At 28.2% G+C, this 14,051-nt stretch overlaps 2 protein-coding genes across 5 annotated transcripts in view; one reads left to right on the top strand and one right to left on the bottom strand.

The window, feature by feature from the left end:
* LOC142324066 (RUS family member 1) overlaps positions 1 to 14,051 on the top strand; it is a 49,988-nt gene that overhangs the window by 2,944 nt on the left and 32,993 nt on the right. The window contains exons 1-2 of one of the 4 annotated variants that reach the window (XM_075364685.1): positions 4,296 to 4,660; positions 13,140 to 13,300. In XM_075364685.1, coding sequence (XP_075220800.1) covers positions 13,205 to 13,300 — 96 coding nt within the window. In that variant the 5' untranslated portion in view covers positions 4,296 to 4,660; positions 13,140 to 13,204. Of the gene's footprint in view, positions 1 to 4,295; positions 4,661 to 6,992; positions 7,503 to 10,216; positions 10,321 to 13,139; positions 13,301 to 14,051 lie in introns of those variants that run through there. The other 3 variants (XM_075364683.1, XM_075364684.1, XM_075364686.1) reach the window with 3 other exon arrangements.
* On the bottom strand, positions 4,658 to 6,784 carry gny (ALG6 alpha-1,3-glucosyltransferase garnysstan). Its single transcript, XM_075364682.1, has one exon. The coding sequence runs from the start codon at positions 6,578 to 6,580 to the stop codon at positions 4,991 to 4,993; it is 1,590 nt and encodes a 529-aa protein (XP_075220797.1). The 5' UTR covers positions 6,581 to 6,784; the 3' UTR covers positions 4,658 to 4,990.

Here is a 14,051-nt window from a genome sequence, read left to right as displayed (position 1 = left end):
TACTATGTCACAACAAGGTTCTTAATGTTTCTAAGGATGGACTTAACCCAAACCTACAAACACTGGTGCAGAAAAGATCAAGGATAAGGGAAAAATTGTCTTGAAAAATAAGAAAGGTCAATCTACTTATGGAAGAGCCTACAGTACAAGATAAAAATTTTCATCAAAATAACACTTTATACAGCAACCATCTGTTTTGCCTAAAACCCTTCAAAAAATATAGGTATTATACCCAAGATGGAACCAATACTTTTCAAATTTTTTTTATGTTGAACAGTTTAAGTGCATAATAAAATAGAATGAGTTTTACTGCAGAAGCTATAAAACCATCGACAACAGGATTAGCCCTTGTGAACAGATATCCTTGCCTATTAACAATAGTTTTCCTATAGAAAGTTAGAGACATTTTTCAGAAAGCCCTTAGTCTTCAGAAAGAAAAATCATTGCTTAGTAACATGCTGCTCTCATCCTGGATAATACCTTAATCTTCCAAGGAATTATGAACAGGATGAATACTCAGTATGTGGAAGTGCCTTGAAGCATTCCTTTGGACAAATAAATTTTTCTTGTTATACAGTACCTCTGTAGGAAGATTTATCCTTTTTTATCCTTGATTGCTTCTTTCCCAGGATATTTTGTGGGTTTTGTCTTGTCACTCTCTCTCTCTCTTTTTTCTGTTTAGCCTCCGGTAACTACCGTTTAGATAATACTTCAGAGGATGATATGTATGAGTGTAAATGAAGTGTAGTCTTGTACATTCTCAGTTCGACCATTCCTGAGATGTGTGGTTAATTGAAACCCAACCACCGAAGAACACCGGTATCCATGATCTAGTATTCAAATCCGTGTAAATTGTCTTGTCACTCTGGGAATAATAAAAGACACCTAATGAATTACTGGAACTTTGAAATTTATGTAGTAAGGTGGAGGGCAGGAGCTATGCATAAGAATTGTCCAGTTACTCTCTTCCCTGTGTGGTAACTGTAGAAATATTTAATCTGATAGAGATGAAATTATTGCCTAATCCTCCTAAAAATACAAACTACGATATTATAGAGTTAAACCTTCTAAAAAAATATAATTTTAATTAAAATTGTTTAAAATATTTCTTAATGTAAAAAAAATAAACATTTATAAGTACATATAAATTTAAGAAATCTGTATCACAATATGCAATGGATCCATCTATTATTAACATTTTAATAATGATATGTTTCTAAAGTTAATTACACAGATGATGTCATATAAAACCTAAACACTAATATTTCACGCGTTGAACAGCAATTACAAGTTGTACAATATACGCTACATATAGCTTATACATGTCATGTAATAACTGTCATGAAAGAAAACTCAAATAATTTTATCATTCTGAGAATTATCAGTGACTACTGTATTGCAACAATTTTAATTACAAAAAAATATTAACAAAATAATTATATAGTTATACAATTTAAAAGAAAAACAGAGTTATTATTGCTTTTATACTTTTATTGGTACTTCTAACCAAAACATGCTGCCACTTTCAATTTTTTCTAATATAGTTTGAGAGTTTCAGCTTTTTTGCATGTGTTGTTACTCACTCTTTACTAATAACCTTTAAGAATATTTTAAATGATAATCTTTTTGAATGATTAATAATATAAGGTAACCCACAACCATTCTGTTACGGGCAACACATAATTATTAGATTATAGTACTTAATTGGACCCAAGAGAGTTTTTCTTATAGCAAGTGTAATAAGCTACACAACGTACATACATACTTATTACAAATTTTTTTACTCGATCCTTAATTTTTATTTGTACTGGAAATTCATGTAATAATGTTTTAAATAAGTTATGATGACATGGACCTACTCATTACTAAAATGTGTTGCATGAATTGTGAATACATTCATTAAAAAATTATGAATATAAGTTTCTTATCATGTAATTTAGTCCCCTTTTATTTTCTTATATATTAGTTTAAAAATGTGCATGTAATTTTTCATAAGTAATAGAATTAGTAAGAAGTAGAAAAATTTTCAGATCTGCTTAGTCTTTTGTGAGACAATGTTTATATAAAAATGATCATGTCTAATCCAGAGTCAAATTCTTATAAGTCCTACCAACCATAATTTATTTTGTCATAAAGTCAAGGAGCATAAGTTATTCCATCTCCTTGTCTTAAAAACATAATAATAATAATAATAATGGCCAGATACACATACATGCAACATAATTAATATATCTTACGTAATAACTAATAATCATTAACAGGCTGAAAGTCTAACATTTATAAATAATCTAAAAAAACAGTTTCTGAAATATCTGAACATAACTTTTACAAAATAATTTATTATTTAAATATATTTAATAAGTGCATATCAACAGAAATTTTGTTGACAATTATGGTTTGAATGACATCATTTATATAAAAAATACTGAGGTTATAATAACTTTTAAGTTTATGAATATATTATTTATTTAAAAATATTGCTTACAAGATTCATTACAATAAAATATATATAAATTAACACAATATGTTTACCCCTAGTATTAATAGCAAACAATGTTATGAATTAAATATTGAGATAATCATAAAAAATATCCAGAAATGTATCATGAAAAATTATTTTTAAAATCCTCATTTTTATATGCGAGATTTCAAAAGTGTATGCTTTTGACTAATATAAACAGAAGATAAATATTAAAAATTAAAGAACACGATTGCCAAAAAAAAAAAAACATTGCTGATAAGCATAGCTCTTTAATACAGGATAATTAAACACAATGTGAGTGACAATTTTGTATCTAATATTTGTATGTAGTATAATGTTTTTGTGTCATATTTTATATATATATATATATAGCCTATGAAACTCCAGATAAAGTAAGGTTTTCAACACGGGGTCATACATCTAAATTGGTTTAGTCATTGAGCTGCTATGGTTAAACATACACCCTAAATATATTTCATTCCTTTTTGGGCAGTCATGTAACAGTTACTAGTTGATGGGTGATGATTGGTCTAGCCTCATACGAGGTGCTCACATCACCTCACCTCACCACTCTAGTCTTACACACAGTCCCCATGGGAAGCCCATTATTATTAAACAAAATTTTTTTCATTTATTTTATTCAACGTAAATTTAATTGTATTATTTTTGTAATATTATTCATTCAATTGATTTGGAACATTCAGTTCAAACCCAGCTAACAGTTTACAGTTTATTAACTCAATTAATTAAAGTTTGGGCTTCAACCAGGAAATCTCCACTACTATATATATATATATATATATATTTACATAGCCTATGATACTCCCAGTAATATATGGATTCCAATGCACAGTCGTACATCTAAATCGGTACAGCCATTGAACTGCTACAGTGGAACAAACATACATACACCCTAAATACATTATACTCCTTTTTGGGCAGCCATGGAAAAAATACATAAATAAATATTTGTGCTACATGTTAGCTTTCCTTCACAATTTCAACTGTAGTATGAGAGGTAAAAAAGTATTTATTTAAATTTCTACATAATTAAAAAAAAAAAATAAATAATTTGATTTTAAAGAAATCAGAGGTAGTGAGTGAGTTTTCATTACAATTTATATTTTGGAGATATGGTACAACCAATAATCAACAAAATAAAATCATTACTTTCTAGTATAGACTGTTATTAGGTTAATGAACCTTTATGAACATTAAATATTATGAAACAACATGCTTCCAAATTACATGGAAATTGTTTAACTGAAGGTCCCCTGATTTCACTGCTAATATTTTGAAATACATTACATTACTTTTAAACGCACAAATTAATTTTACTTCAAAATTACATTATATTCTCCCAGCATTTTAATTAGTTTTTTAAATATTATAATATTCATGTTGTTCCTACAGATAATTTAAGCACACTACAGATAATTTAAAAATTAATCAACTGAATTGAAATTTGGCTAGCTCATAAAGCATACTTCAATCCATTAATACATAAAATTTCAATTTTTATTTCAACTATAATAAATGTTTTTTTCTATTTTAAAAATATTATTAAAAAAAACTACAAAACTAATATTTCTTTTCAAAATCAGTATTAATTAAAATAAGGAAGACAAAAGAAACTACCTGTTTTATGTGAAAATAATAGCAGATTCAAGAGATTTTTTTGTTGTTGAAAGTACAGTAGCTAACAAAAGTATCTTTAGTAATAAAAAAAATGATAAAATTCTCTAAATTTTATTTAAAAGTATACACATTATATCATGATATCTGCAATATTTCTTACAGGATGATATACATAAATTTGTTGCTTTAGACTACCACAATCTTTCTATGACTATGGTGACAGTAATGTTTTACAGGCAGTCTCTGTGGTGAACAGATGTACTTTTACGATTGAATATCACTTGAATTTCAATGGGCCTTGGATGCTGTTATATGACAATGTATTCAACGCAGTGAGGCGGGGAACACTTAATCATTTTATTTCTCATTCTTCTTAGCAATCACAGCACGGGATGAATGTTATTCTTAAAATTAGCTGTGACATTTTAGAAGTAATTTTGTCTTGTCAGGTCAACTATAACCATTATGGTTATGGCACCTAATCTACATATAACTGATAATGAAGGCATCCTAGTGCACACTGTATAAATAATGATGTAGGTAAGAAAAAAATTATTTGGTTAGTATTATAATTTAATTATTACAAATAGGAGAATAATAATAATAATAATACTTAAAACAGAAATTATATAAATAACATAAGATTATTGTTTTTTTATGACAATATTTTCTCACTTACTTACTGCAATACAATTCTTCAGACCATAAAAACATCATATACTTTAGATGTCATTTGATCTTTTATATAAATCCCCTAAAAATTTTAAATAAAGGTTATCAAAAGTAATACATTTTAAAAACTATTTATGGTCTTTCATTATAACTAGTTAAAATATTTTGAGATCAGTTTTACTAATTAGCTACGATTCATTAATTTAATTTTAATTTTATACAACCTTTTGCACTTATCTGTACAAAATTGAAATACAAAAAAAACATAATGAAATGGATACATGAATAAAATGAAACGAGTAATGGAAATAAATCAGGATAACGTGAAGGTGGTTCTAAACATAAAATTATAAATGTTAATACTAAACATCCGATCATGGATGTTAAAAACATATAATAAATTACTTTACAAATATTATTTGTAATAAATAATCTTTTCTTCATAATAGATGGTATCTTATTCTGTATTATGGCAATAGATGAATTTATAGTCGTTTTTAAATCTAGCAACGATGTAATAAAGAAATAAAAAAATAAGGTTAAACTTATGTACGGTACATGAAGATTATCTTTTATGTACAATGGTAACATACTAAAAGTTGAAATTATCAAAAACCAGAAACAAAAGAACTGGTCTTGTGGAAAATATAATAATACCGGTACAGCAACTAATAATATACTCTTTTCATGAACTTGAAATGAGAAGAGAAAAAAAGCAAGTGATGAATTTATGAGTGAAATTTTAAATTTCTGAAACGTTGGATTTAAAAATAAATCAACAGAACTAGGTAGTACAGAGAACAATGTATCAATTAAACAAATTTTTGCCATGGTATCATTATTTACAAATAATCTTATTTTATAAAACACATTAAAACAACACCAAAAGTTTGCAACCTTATCTTCAAAAACACCACGTGATAAAGGAAATAATCTTTGAATCACTTGAGATATTTGATTTACATCAAAAATAAATGGTAACCATATAATAAAAAAACTTAATATCACTGACAGACTGATATTAAACAATAATTTAAATGCTGGCTTAAAACCTTCATACTGTAGAATATTATAACAGATTCCAAGAAAATAAAAAAAGAATGGTAGTGAGTGGTACAATTCCATTTGTTTATAGTTTAATGCTAAACAGAATAACACAGATGATAAGACATAGTTATTCTTCATGGTGCAAACAACAGCAGATACAAACAAACCCAATGAAACACAGTTATACTGAAAGTGACCATAATCTATTAATAATAATCCTGGATATATCAATGCGATAAAAATCAGTAGGGTGGGTGAAATTTTATTTCGTATCTCACTGGGTCCATCACCTCCACCAGATCTATAAACTTCAGTTTTTCTTGATTTTGAACATGAAAAATATAAACATATTCCAGGAACAAAAGTCATTAGATCGACAATAAATACAGAAGCTCTCATAAAAAATTTATGATTTAATGATTCATACCCTCTAGATGTATGTAATTTTATAAAATTAGGGTTGAAGTATTTAGCAAAATAACCACAAATAAAACTATGATAAGCTGTTAAAGGGGGATAATCTAATCCCCAATATAAGAGATCATTATCATTTGTATTAAAATACCATTCCGTAATCGGTAAATTCACAGTCAATTCCATCCAATGACGTTGCGCTTCATAATCACCATACATTGGAGGCTTTCCTTCTCCAGAATACGAAAATAGAGAAACACACCATCGGAAAAATAGCCCAGTTAATATTGCCAAAGTGTCTGCACCGACAAAACGGGTCTCCGACATATTTTCTATAAATAATATCTTACGGTAAAATTTCCAAAGTACGTTTTAATAATCTCAAAGAAATTAAAAAGGTGATAACGCTTTAACTGAATGACATTTAAAAATACAAACATTCTAAAACATAACCTAGAAAAAACCGGTACACATAACCTCTACGCAAATAGATCCATCATCCACTGATTGAACGGCACGTTAATCACGTTGAAAGCTGACAATAGAAAAAGTTGACGTGTTTAATCATGAAAGACAAGAGATGATAAATTACAATATAATTAAATAAATTGCAATACACGTTAGAAAACTAATTTTCTTAATCGAGGGTAGTGTTTCTTATTCCAATTTTTAAAAAAATATCTTTATTTCCGTAAAAAAACAATGGTTATTGGTTGCTATGTCGAAAGTGTCGCGTGTTGTAAAACATGATTTGATGATGAAGTTGGTAAATAACATCAGCTGTTTTGTTCGTAAATTATAACTGTTGTGTAATTTTAAAGTTCGCATTTTACGATCTTTGATTGACGTGTTCGTATAGCGTTATCGGTAAAGTCATGACAGTACTATCCACGTGAAGTTAATTTTATTTTTATTATTCGTTTTGTATATTGATTGATTTATAATAACTATTCTGAGGATTTCCCAGTTAAAATTTATTAAAAAAATATTATTATTTGTTTTATATTGTTGCATTAAATGTGATAAACATAGACAATATTGTTGTAGTACGATATAATAATTTTTGTTCAGATACTGTAATGTTAGTGTTAAATAATAATAATAAACTAACGTAAAGGTAGAAATAAGCCATATAATACAACAAATTTCAATTATTGTTTGGCTCTTACTTCAGACATGTCGTACGAAGTAATGTACAGTGAGAAATATGGATCAGATGGAAAAGATGTTATATATGTTAAATATCCAGGTAATACTTTTGTTTGTTTTTTAAGTGTTGTAATGGTAATTTTTATTTGAATTGCACTTATCCTTCACAGTCTTTTATCTGCATTGTGTTGTTTAATGAGAAGTTGTATTTCATGTTGCTGGCATTACTTAGATCAAAGTAGATGAGGATATCATTCACTATGTTATAATGTTCTGTGTACCAATTTAAATGTACAGAATTTTTGATAGATCAAATCAATTTTGGGATTGTTCAGAATTAAATTATTCATGAAATTGAATTGCTTAAGTTTTGTAGTTCATCAGTTCACATTTTCACCCATGTACTTGGTAATAAAATTAAAAAAGGTTATCATTCCCATATATTAATAAGACTGTAGATCTAATTGTCAGTTTATATTTAAATTCTTGTAAAGTATGGATAGGTTGATTGATATATACATGCACAAGTTAATGTCTTTCCCCCTCCCAATTGTAGACAATATGGTTCATAAAATACAGATCAAGAAAAAAAACATGTAGTGACAGAGAATACATAACATTAATGTACATCAACTAATATAAAATTTCTTTCTAGTATTTTCAGGAAAGAAAGTTACTTTGTCGTTTTCAAAAAATAAATCAGGAATACTAAAAAAAGAAAAAAGCAGGAGCAAATCCAACAACTGAATTTGGGGGGGGGGACCATTGGGAGGTAAGGGGTTACATTTTCCTACTCCCTTCTAATTTGGGTATGTAATATTTCATACACTTTTATTGGATACATACTTTACATACATACTATTCTGAACTATCTTTAAATGTGAAAAATCATCCAATCAATCATTATATTGCTGTGAAAGAGGCAAAAAGGGACGGTTTCGACAAAAAAAAACAAGTGCTTAAGTTTTTACAATTTTATTTTGATTTATAGAAATTAAGCTGTAAGTTATTTGAAGTTACTCTCATGGGGACTCTAGTAGTTAAATTAACTTTAAGCTTGGCTTGTACAGTCCTAAAAACTTTAATCAGAACTGCCATGCAAAGAATCAAAATTATATAATAATGTAAGGTAGGATAAAAAATAAAAAGATGAAGATTTAAATTAAGTTGATTTTTCTTTGTTATTTCATTTCAATATTTATAATTAATCCATTACAATCCAAAATTTTATATATGTTATTTAATGCAGTAATAATAATATAATAATTTATTTACAAAATTAAATTCATGATGATGATTATTCATCTTAGCATACCGATCTATAACGTGATTTATATCAATTTGCATGTCGTTATGAATGTGCATTAGAGAAAGCGACCTAGCCTCTTTTAATTACCTATTAAGAAAAAAGATATATTCATGTTACTTACAGTTGCAGTTTATTATTTGACAATACAGTATTGGTAAAGTATTTCAATTCTTTTCAACAGGGTTTTCAAAATGCAAAACTTTTGGGGGGCCATGGCCCCCATGGCTCCCCCTGGATCTGCCCCGTAGTAACACAGATATATATTTTTGAACTGCTGTGATTGCTTTATATACTATACTGGACACACGCTCACTCAGGGATACAGTGATGCAGACATTTCCCACAATAAAATCAAATTTTGCCTCTGAAAACAGAACACATATCAGAAACATTAACCACAACATGCAAGTTTTAAGCATGGGAATATATAAGTATTTTTGAACTGTAGGAAATTTACTTAAAATTTGTTAAAAGAAAAAATTAAATGAATAAATAACAAAGATCAATGCATTATTAGCTTATCTATCTGGCTTTGCTCAGGGCCATAATTTCTTTATATTATATGTATAATCATACTATCACTTATTGTTCTGTATTCTTCACATCTATCTGCCCCTGCTTTCTTTGGTATCATAACTATAACACTTTTTTTGAAGTCTGACGGAACTTCCCCTTTTTCATAAATATTACACACCAGTTTGTATAATCTATCAATCGCTTCCTCACCTGCACTGCGCAGTAATTCTACAGGTATTCCGTCTATTCCAGGAGCCTTTTTGACATTCAAATCTTTTAATGCTCTCTTAAATTCACATCTCAGTATTGTTTCTCCCATTTCATCCTCTTCATCTTCCTCTATAACACCATTTTCTAATTTATTTCCTCCGTATAACTCTTAAATATATTCCACCCACCTATCGACTTTACCTTTCGTATTATAAATCGGTATACCATCTTTGTTTAACACATTATTAGATTTTAATTTATGTATCCCAAAATTTTCCTTAACTTTCCTGTATGCCCCGTCTATTTTACCAATGTTCATTTCTCTTTCTACTTCTGAACACTTTTCTTTAATCCACTCTTCTTTCGCCAGTTTGCACTTGCTGTTTATAGCATTTCTTAATTGCCGATAGTTCCTTTTACTTTCTTCATCACTAGCATTCTTATATTTTCTACATTCATCCATCAGCTGCAATATATCGTCTGAAACCCAAGGTTTTCTACCAGTTCCCTTTATTCTAATGGATCATAGATACCAGAAACAATTGATAAAATATGTCTTTTATTGAATATTTTAACTTCCCTTTGATTGACTTCATAAGTTAATTTAAGTAATTATTCCATAATAAACCTAAAGTAACGTATGTTTTCATTTTTATTTAATGATATAGGTGTGTATTTAATAGTACAGTATTATCAGTGGAGAAAACAATAGTTATATTTGGTCAGCATGTCTAAGGAAGTCATGCAATACTTGGCCAGCTTTTTTTTTTGTGTTTCAGGAAATTGTACAGAACTGAAGAACAGTACATTTGATGGTGGTTATAATAATTTTCCAACAGATCCTCTTGCAATTGATGAGACTGTATTAAATAAAACTGAAAGGGTAAAGTACTATTTTTATTATAAAAGATTGATGAATGAAAAATTCAAGAGTGAATTCTAATTCATTTGAAGACAATGCATCAAATTTTCTATCGTTAGTAGACTTATGCTTAATATTTTGAATGAATCTAAAACAATAAGTAAATACACGAATTAGTTTAGACAGCGATGAGTATTTCTCAGTATAATCAGTAATATTAGAGGTCAAAAGAGATCATTGTCGGTTTAGGTTTTGATTTTATCCTTATTATAATGATTCTATCGCTATGCATTTTGAAATACTCTACTCTCTTCCCTTTCTTCTTGTTTATTACAAAACCTACTCCTGGCTGCCCATTATTTGAAGCTGAGTTAATTATTCTAAAATCAGCTGACCAAAAGTCGCCTTCCTCTTCCCACCGAACCTCATTAATTCCTACTACATCTACATTTATCCTATTCATTTTCCTTTTTAAATTTTCTAACCTACCAACCTTTTTTAACTTCTAACATTCCACGCTCTGACTCGTAGAATGCTATTTTTTAATTTTCTGGTGACCCCCTCCTTAGTAGTCCCCCACCCGAAGATCCGAACAGGAGACTAGTTTACCTCCAGAATATTTTACCAAGGAAGGCGCCTCCATCATTGCTATATGAAAAAGCAGAGAGCTACATTTTCTTGGAAAAAAAGCAGCTGTAGTTTTCCATTGCTTTCAGCTGCACAGTACTCAGAGGATTGAGTGATGTTGATATGGCCGTTTAAGTTGTCCTGACTCACGCCCTTAACAACTACTGAAAGAGCTGCTGCCCTCTTTCAGGAATCATTCCTTAACATGCTCTCAACAGATACCTCTCCGATATGGTTGCACCTTCAGTCCAGCTACTCTGTATCACTGAGCCCCCTCACCAACGGCAAGGTCTCATGATTCATAAAGGGGGGTTTAATCATATTTGAACAGAAAGTGAGATTTACTTTTGTTCAAAGTGTTATCAAATAGAAAATATTTTGACGGGATTAATAGTTATCAAGATATGATTAAAAAAAATTGAAATGGCGACTCTTTTGAAAACATAATAATATAAGAATTAATTATTTATTTTATAAAAGATGATGGTTCAACCTATATAGAATTTTAGTAAAATATTTAACCCCATTTTTTTATGTGATTTTTTTTTTTTTTAAATTATGAAAAGGCAAACAGATGGAATATAAAGTGTCTTTAAAGAAATTATGATTATTAAAACTATTTCCATAATTTTAATTCCCCAATAAATTCCCAAAGTTATTCCATTTATTAACATTACATTCTATACATATGAGAGGCTTCTTTCCCATTGGAAAATAAGTTTTTCCATTTATTTTTTACTTTATAAAAAAATTATTAAGTACAAAAACATTTTTACAAATTAAAAAAAACTTGTTTTATGTTTAGGTTTTGAACTTGCCAACGTAAATATTTTTGTTATTACTTAGCAAAAATGTATCTTGGTAAAAAACATCAATGGATAAAAATAAAAGAAATATAATTTTAAGCAACTTTAACTTGGAAACTATGAGAAATTTTGAAAAGGAACTTCCATGCCCCCTTATAGAAACATTTTTTTTTTAATTTACTTGCTGAGGTTGCATTTTACTGAAAGTTTTCAAGAAAAATATTTAAAGTAAATAAATTTTTAAGGGTTTTTTTTAAAAATATTTTTCAGATTTTTTGATGAGGGTTCCTTCCAGGTAATAAATAATGCCTGTAATGGAATTAAAATTGTGGAATATACTGGTGTATTACAAAGTTTTCACAACCTATTCTACTTGAGAAAAAATAATGGAAAAAGTTCATATAAACATATGTCCTAAAATGCTTTGTTTGCGAGTTACGGCTAGTGAAAGATTTCGATCGTGAAATGAGGTCATACTGAAATTTTTAGGACACTAATTAAGGGACAGAATTAATGATTTCCTATGTTTGTTGATCCTAAAATCAATTTAAATAGGTCCCAGAACTATATCTTAAGTATAGTTTGAGAAATCTGTGGTGAAAAACCAATAAATTGGGGTAAAAACCCTTTTTTTATGTTTGGCATAGAATAAATTCATTAAATGGGCAATGAACACATAAAACTTTTAAAAACTTAAATAACTTTTAAATAAAACAAAATGGTGTAAGAGAAGTTGAATAAAACAAAGAAAAGTTAAAAAAGATTCAAATTTTATTCAGAAACATTACACTAGATTAAAGTGCATAATAAGTACCATTTTATAATAAATGTTCAAAAATGAGCCTGTCATTTTCAACATATTTCTTGGCACACTTCTCTATACTGTTTTTGTTGCTCGTTTTAGTTCTTCAGGACTATACATAAGTTGCTCGGTCGCATCCATAATGCGGACAACTAATTTCTTAGTAGAATGTATTTTTGTTTTGTATACAATATTTTTCAACATATAAGTTATTATACGTCAAACATAAAAAACAGAGTTTTTACCCCAATTTATTGGTTTTTACTGCAGATTTCTCAAAAACTACTGCAGGTACAATTCTGGGACCTATTTTATTCACTTCTTTAGGTCAAAACCCATAAGGAATCTCTAATTCTGCCCCCTTAATTAATATCCTAGAAATTTCGGTACAATCTCATTTCACCGGGGTAGCTGAAATTGTAGTAAATCTTTCATTAGCTGTAACTTGCAAATAAAGCATTTTAGGACAATTGTTTATATGAATTTTTTCCATTATTTTCAAAAATAGAATAGGTTATGAAAGTCCTGGGAGAATTTTGTGATACATTTAAATATTATTGGTATATATTTACTGTCTTAATTTGACTTTTTGATATACATTACAGGTTCTGATTCATTAGTGCAATTTAAAAACAATAAGGAATCTGTGCATCAGTCATTTCTTGATAGAATGAAAGTATTTTTTCAGGAAGTATTTCTTCCACAAGGTTATCCAGAAAGTGTTAGTAAAGATTACTTTGATTATCAGTTGTGGGATAGCATTCAGGTTTGTAGCCTAATATATTTAGATTTGTTTTTCATTTGATTGAAATTATTTTATTCTTGTCATCTATATTTTAAGATTAAAGTGCATTGTTAGTTACCACCTCTTTTATAAGCACTGATTAGCTGCAGACTTTGTCAAATAACCTCTTATCGATCATTTTTATTTATATTATTATTATTAATAATAATAATAATGAAATATGCGTTTATTCATGTGCACATCATGCACATATAATTTATCTATTCTGTTTTTTTCTAACTCTTATGTTTAAATTCCAATTATTATTGCCCAATTTTTATTATAGTTTTATAAAATAAATGTTTTTAATTTTAATGTTGTTTATTTAAGATGTAATTGTTGGCATTAGATAACAGTTGTAGATAATAAGTTAATGTGTATGAAATAATACTACTACACTTTTATAAGTTCAAACATTTTTTAAAATTTTTTATTAGTACTATGTTGTACCTATAATTACGGGATAATTTGAAATGACTGTCAGATTTCAGGTACTATGTATTTGAAGTTTACAAATAAAAAGTGATTAGTGAATTATGATGTATTGAAATTTTTATTCTCACTTGAAAGTACATTCTTTTATTATATGAACAACTTTAAAATGATAGTTAAATTCCTCCTTTATAAAATTTTAATTAACTCCTTAGTTGTACTGATGTAATCTTTTAATCTTATCCAGAGTTGTGAGTATTGAGAGAGAGTGCACAATGTACGTCCTTAACATTCATGTTGA

The sequence above is a fragment of the Lycorma delicatula genome, chromosome 4, assembly GCF_047948215.1.
Source record: "Lycorma delicatula isolate Av1 chromosome 4, ASM4794821v1, whole genome shotgun sequence".
Classification (NCBI taxonomy): domain Eukaryota; kingdom Metazoa; phylum Arthropoda; class Insecta; order Hemiptera; family Fulgoridae; genus Lycorma; species Lycorma delicatula.
The sequence above is the reverse complement of the archived record's forward strand: the minus strand, read 5'-3'. Positions and strand labels throughout refer to the sequence as shown.

Bases quoted from the DNA above. Each gene is read 5' to 3' on its own strand.
- gny (XM_075364682.1), bottom strand. From the start codon at position 6,580: ATGTCGGAGACCCGTTTTGTCGGTGCAGACACTTTGGCAATATTAACT.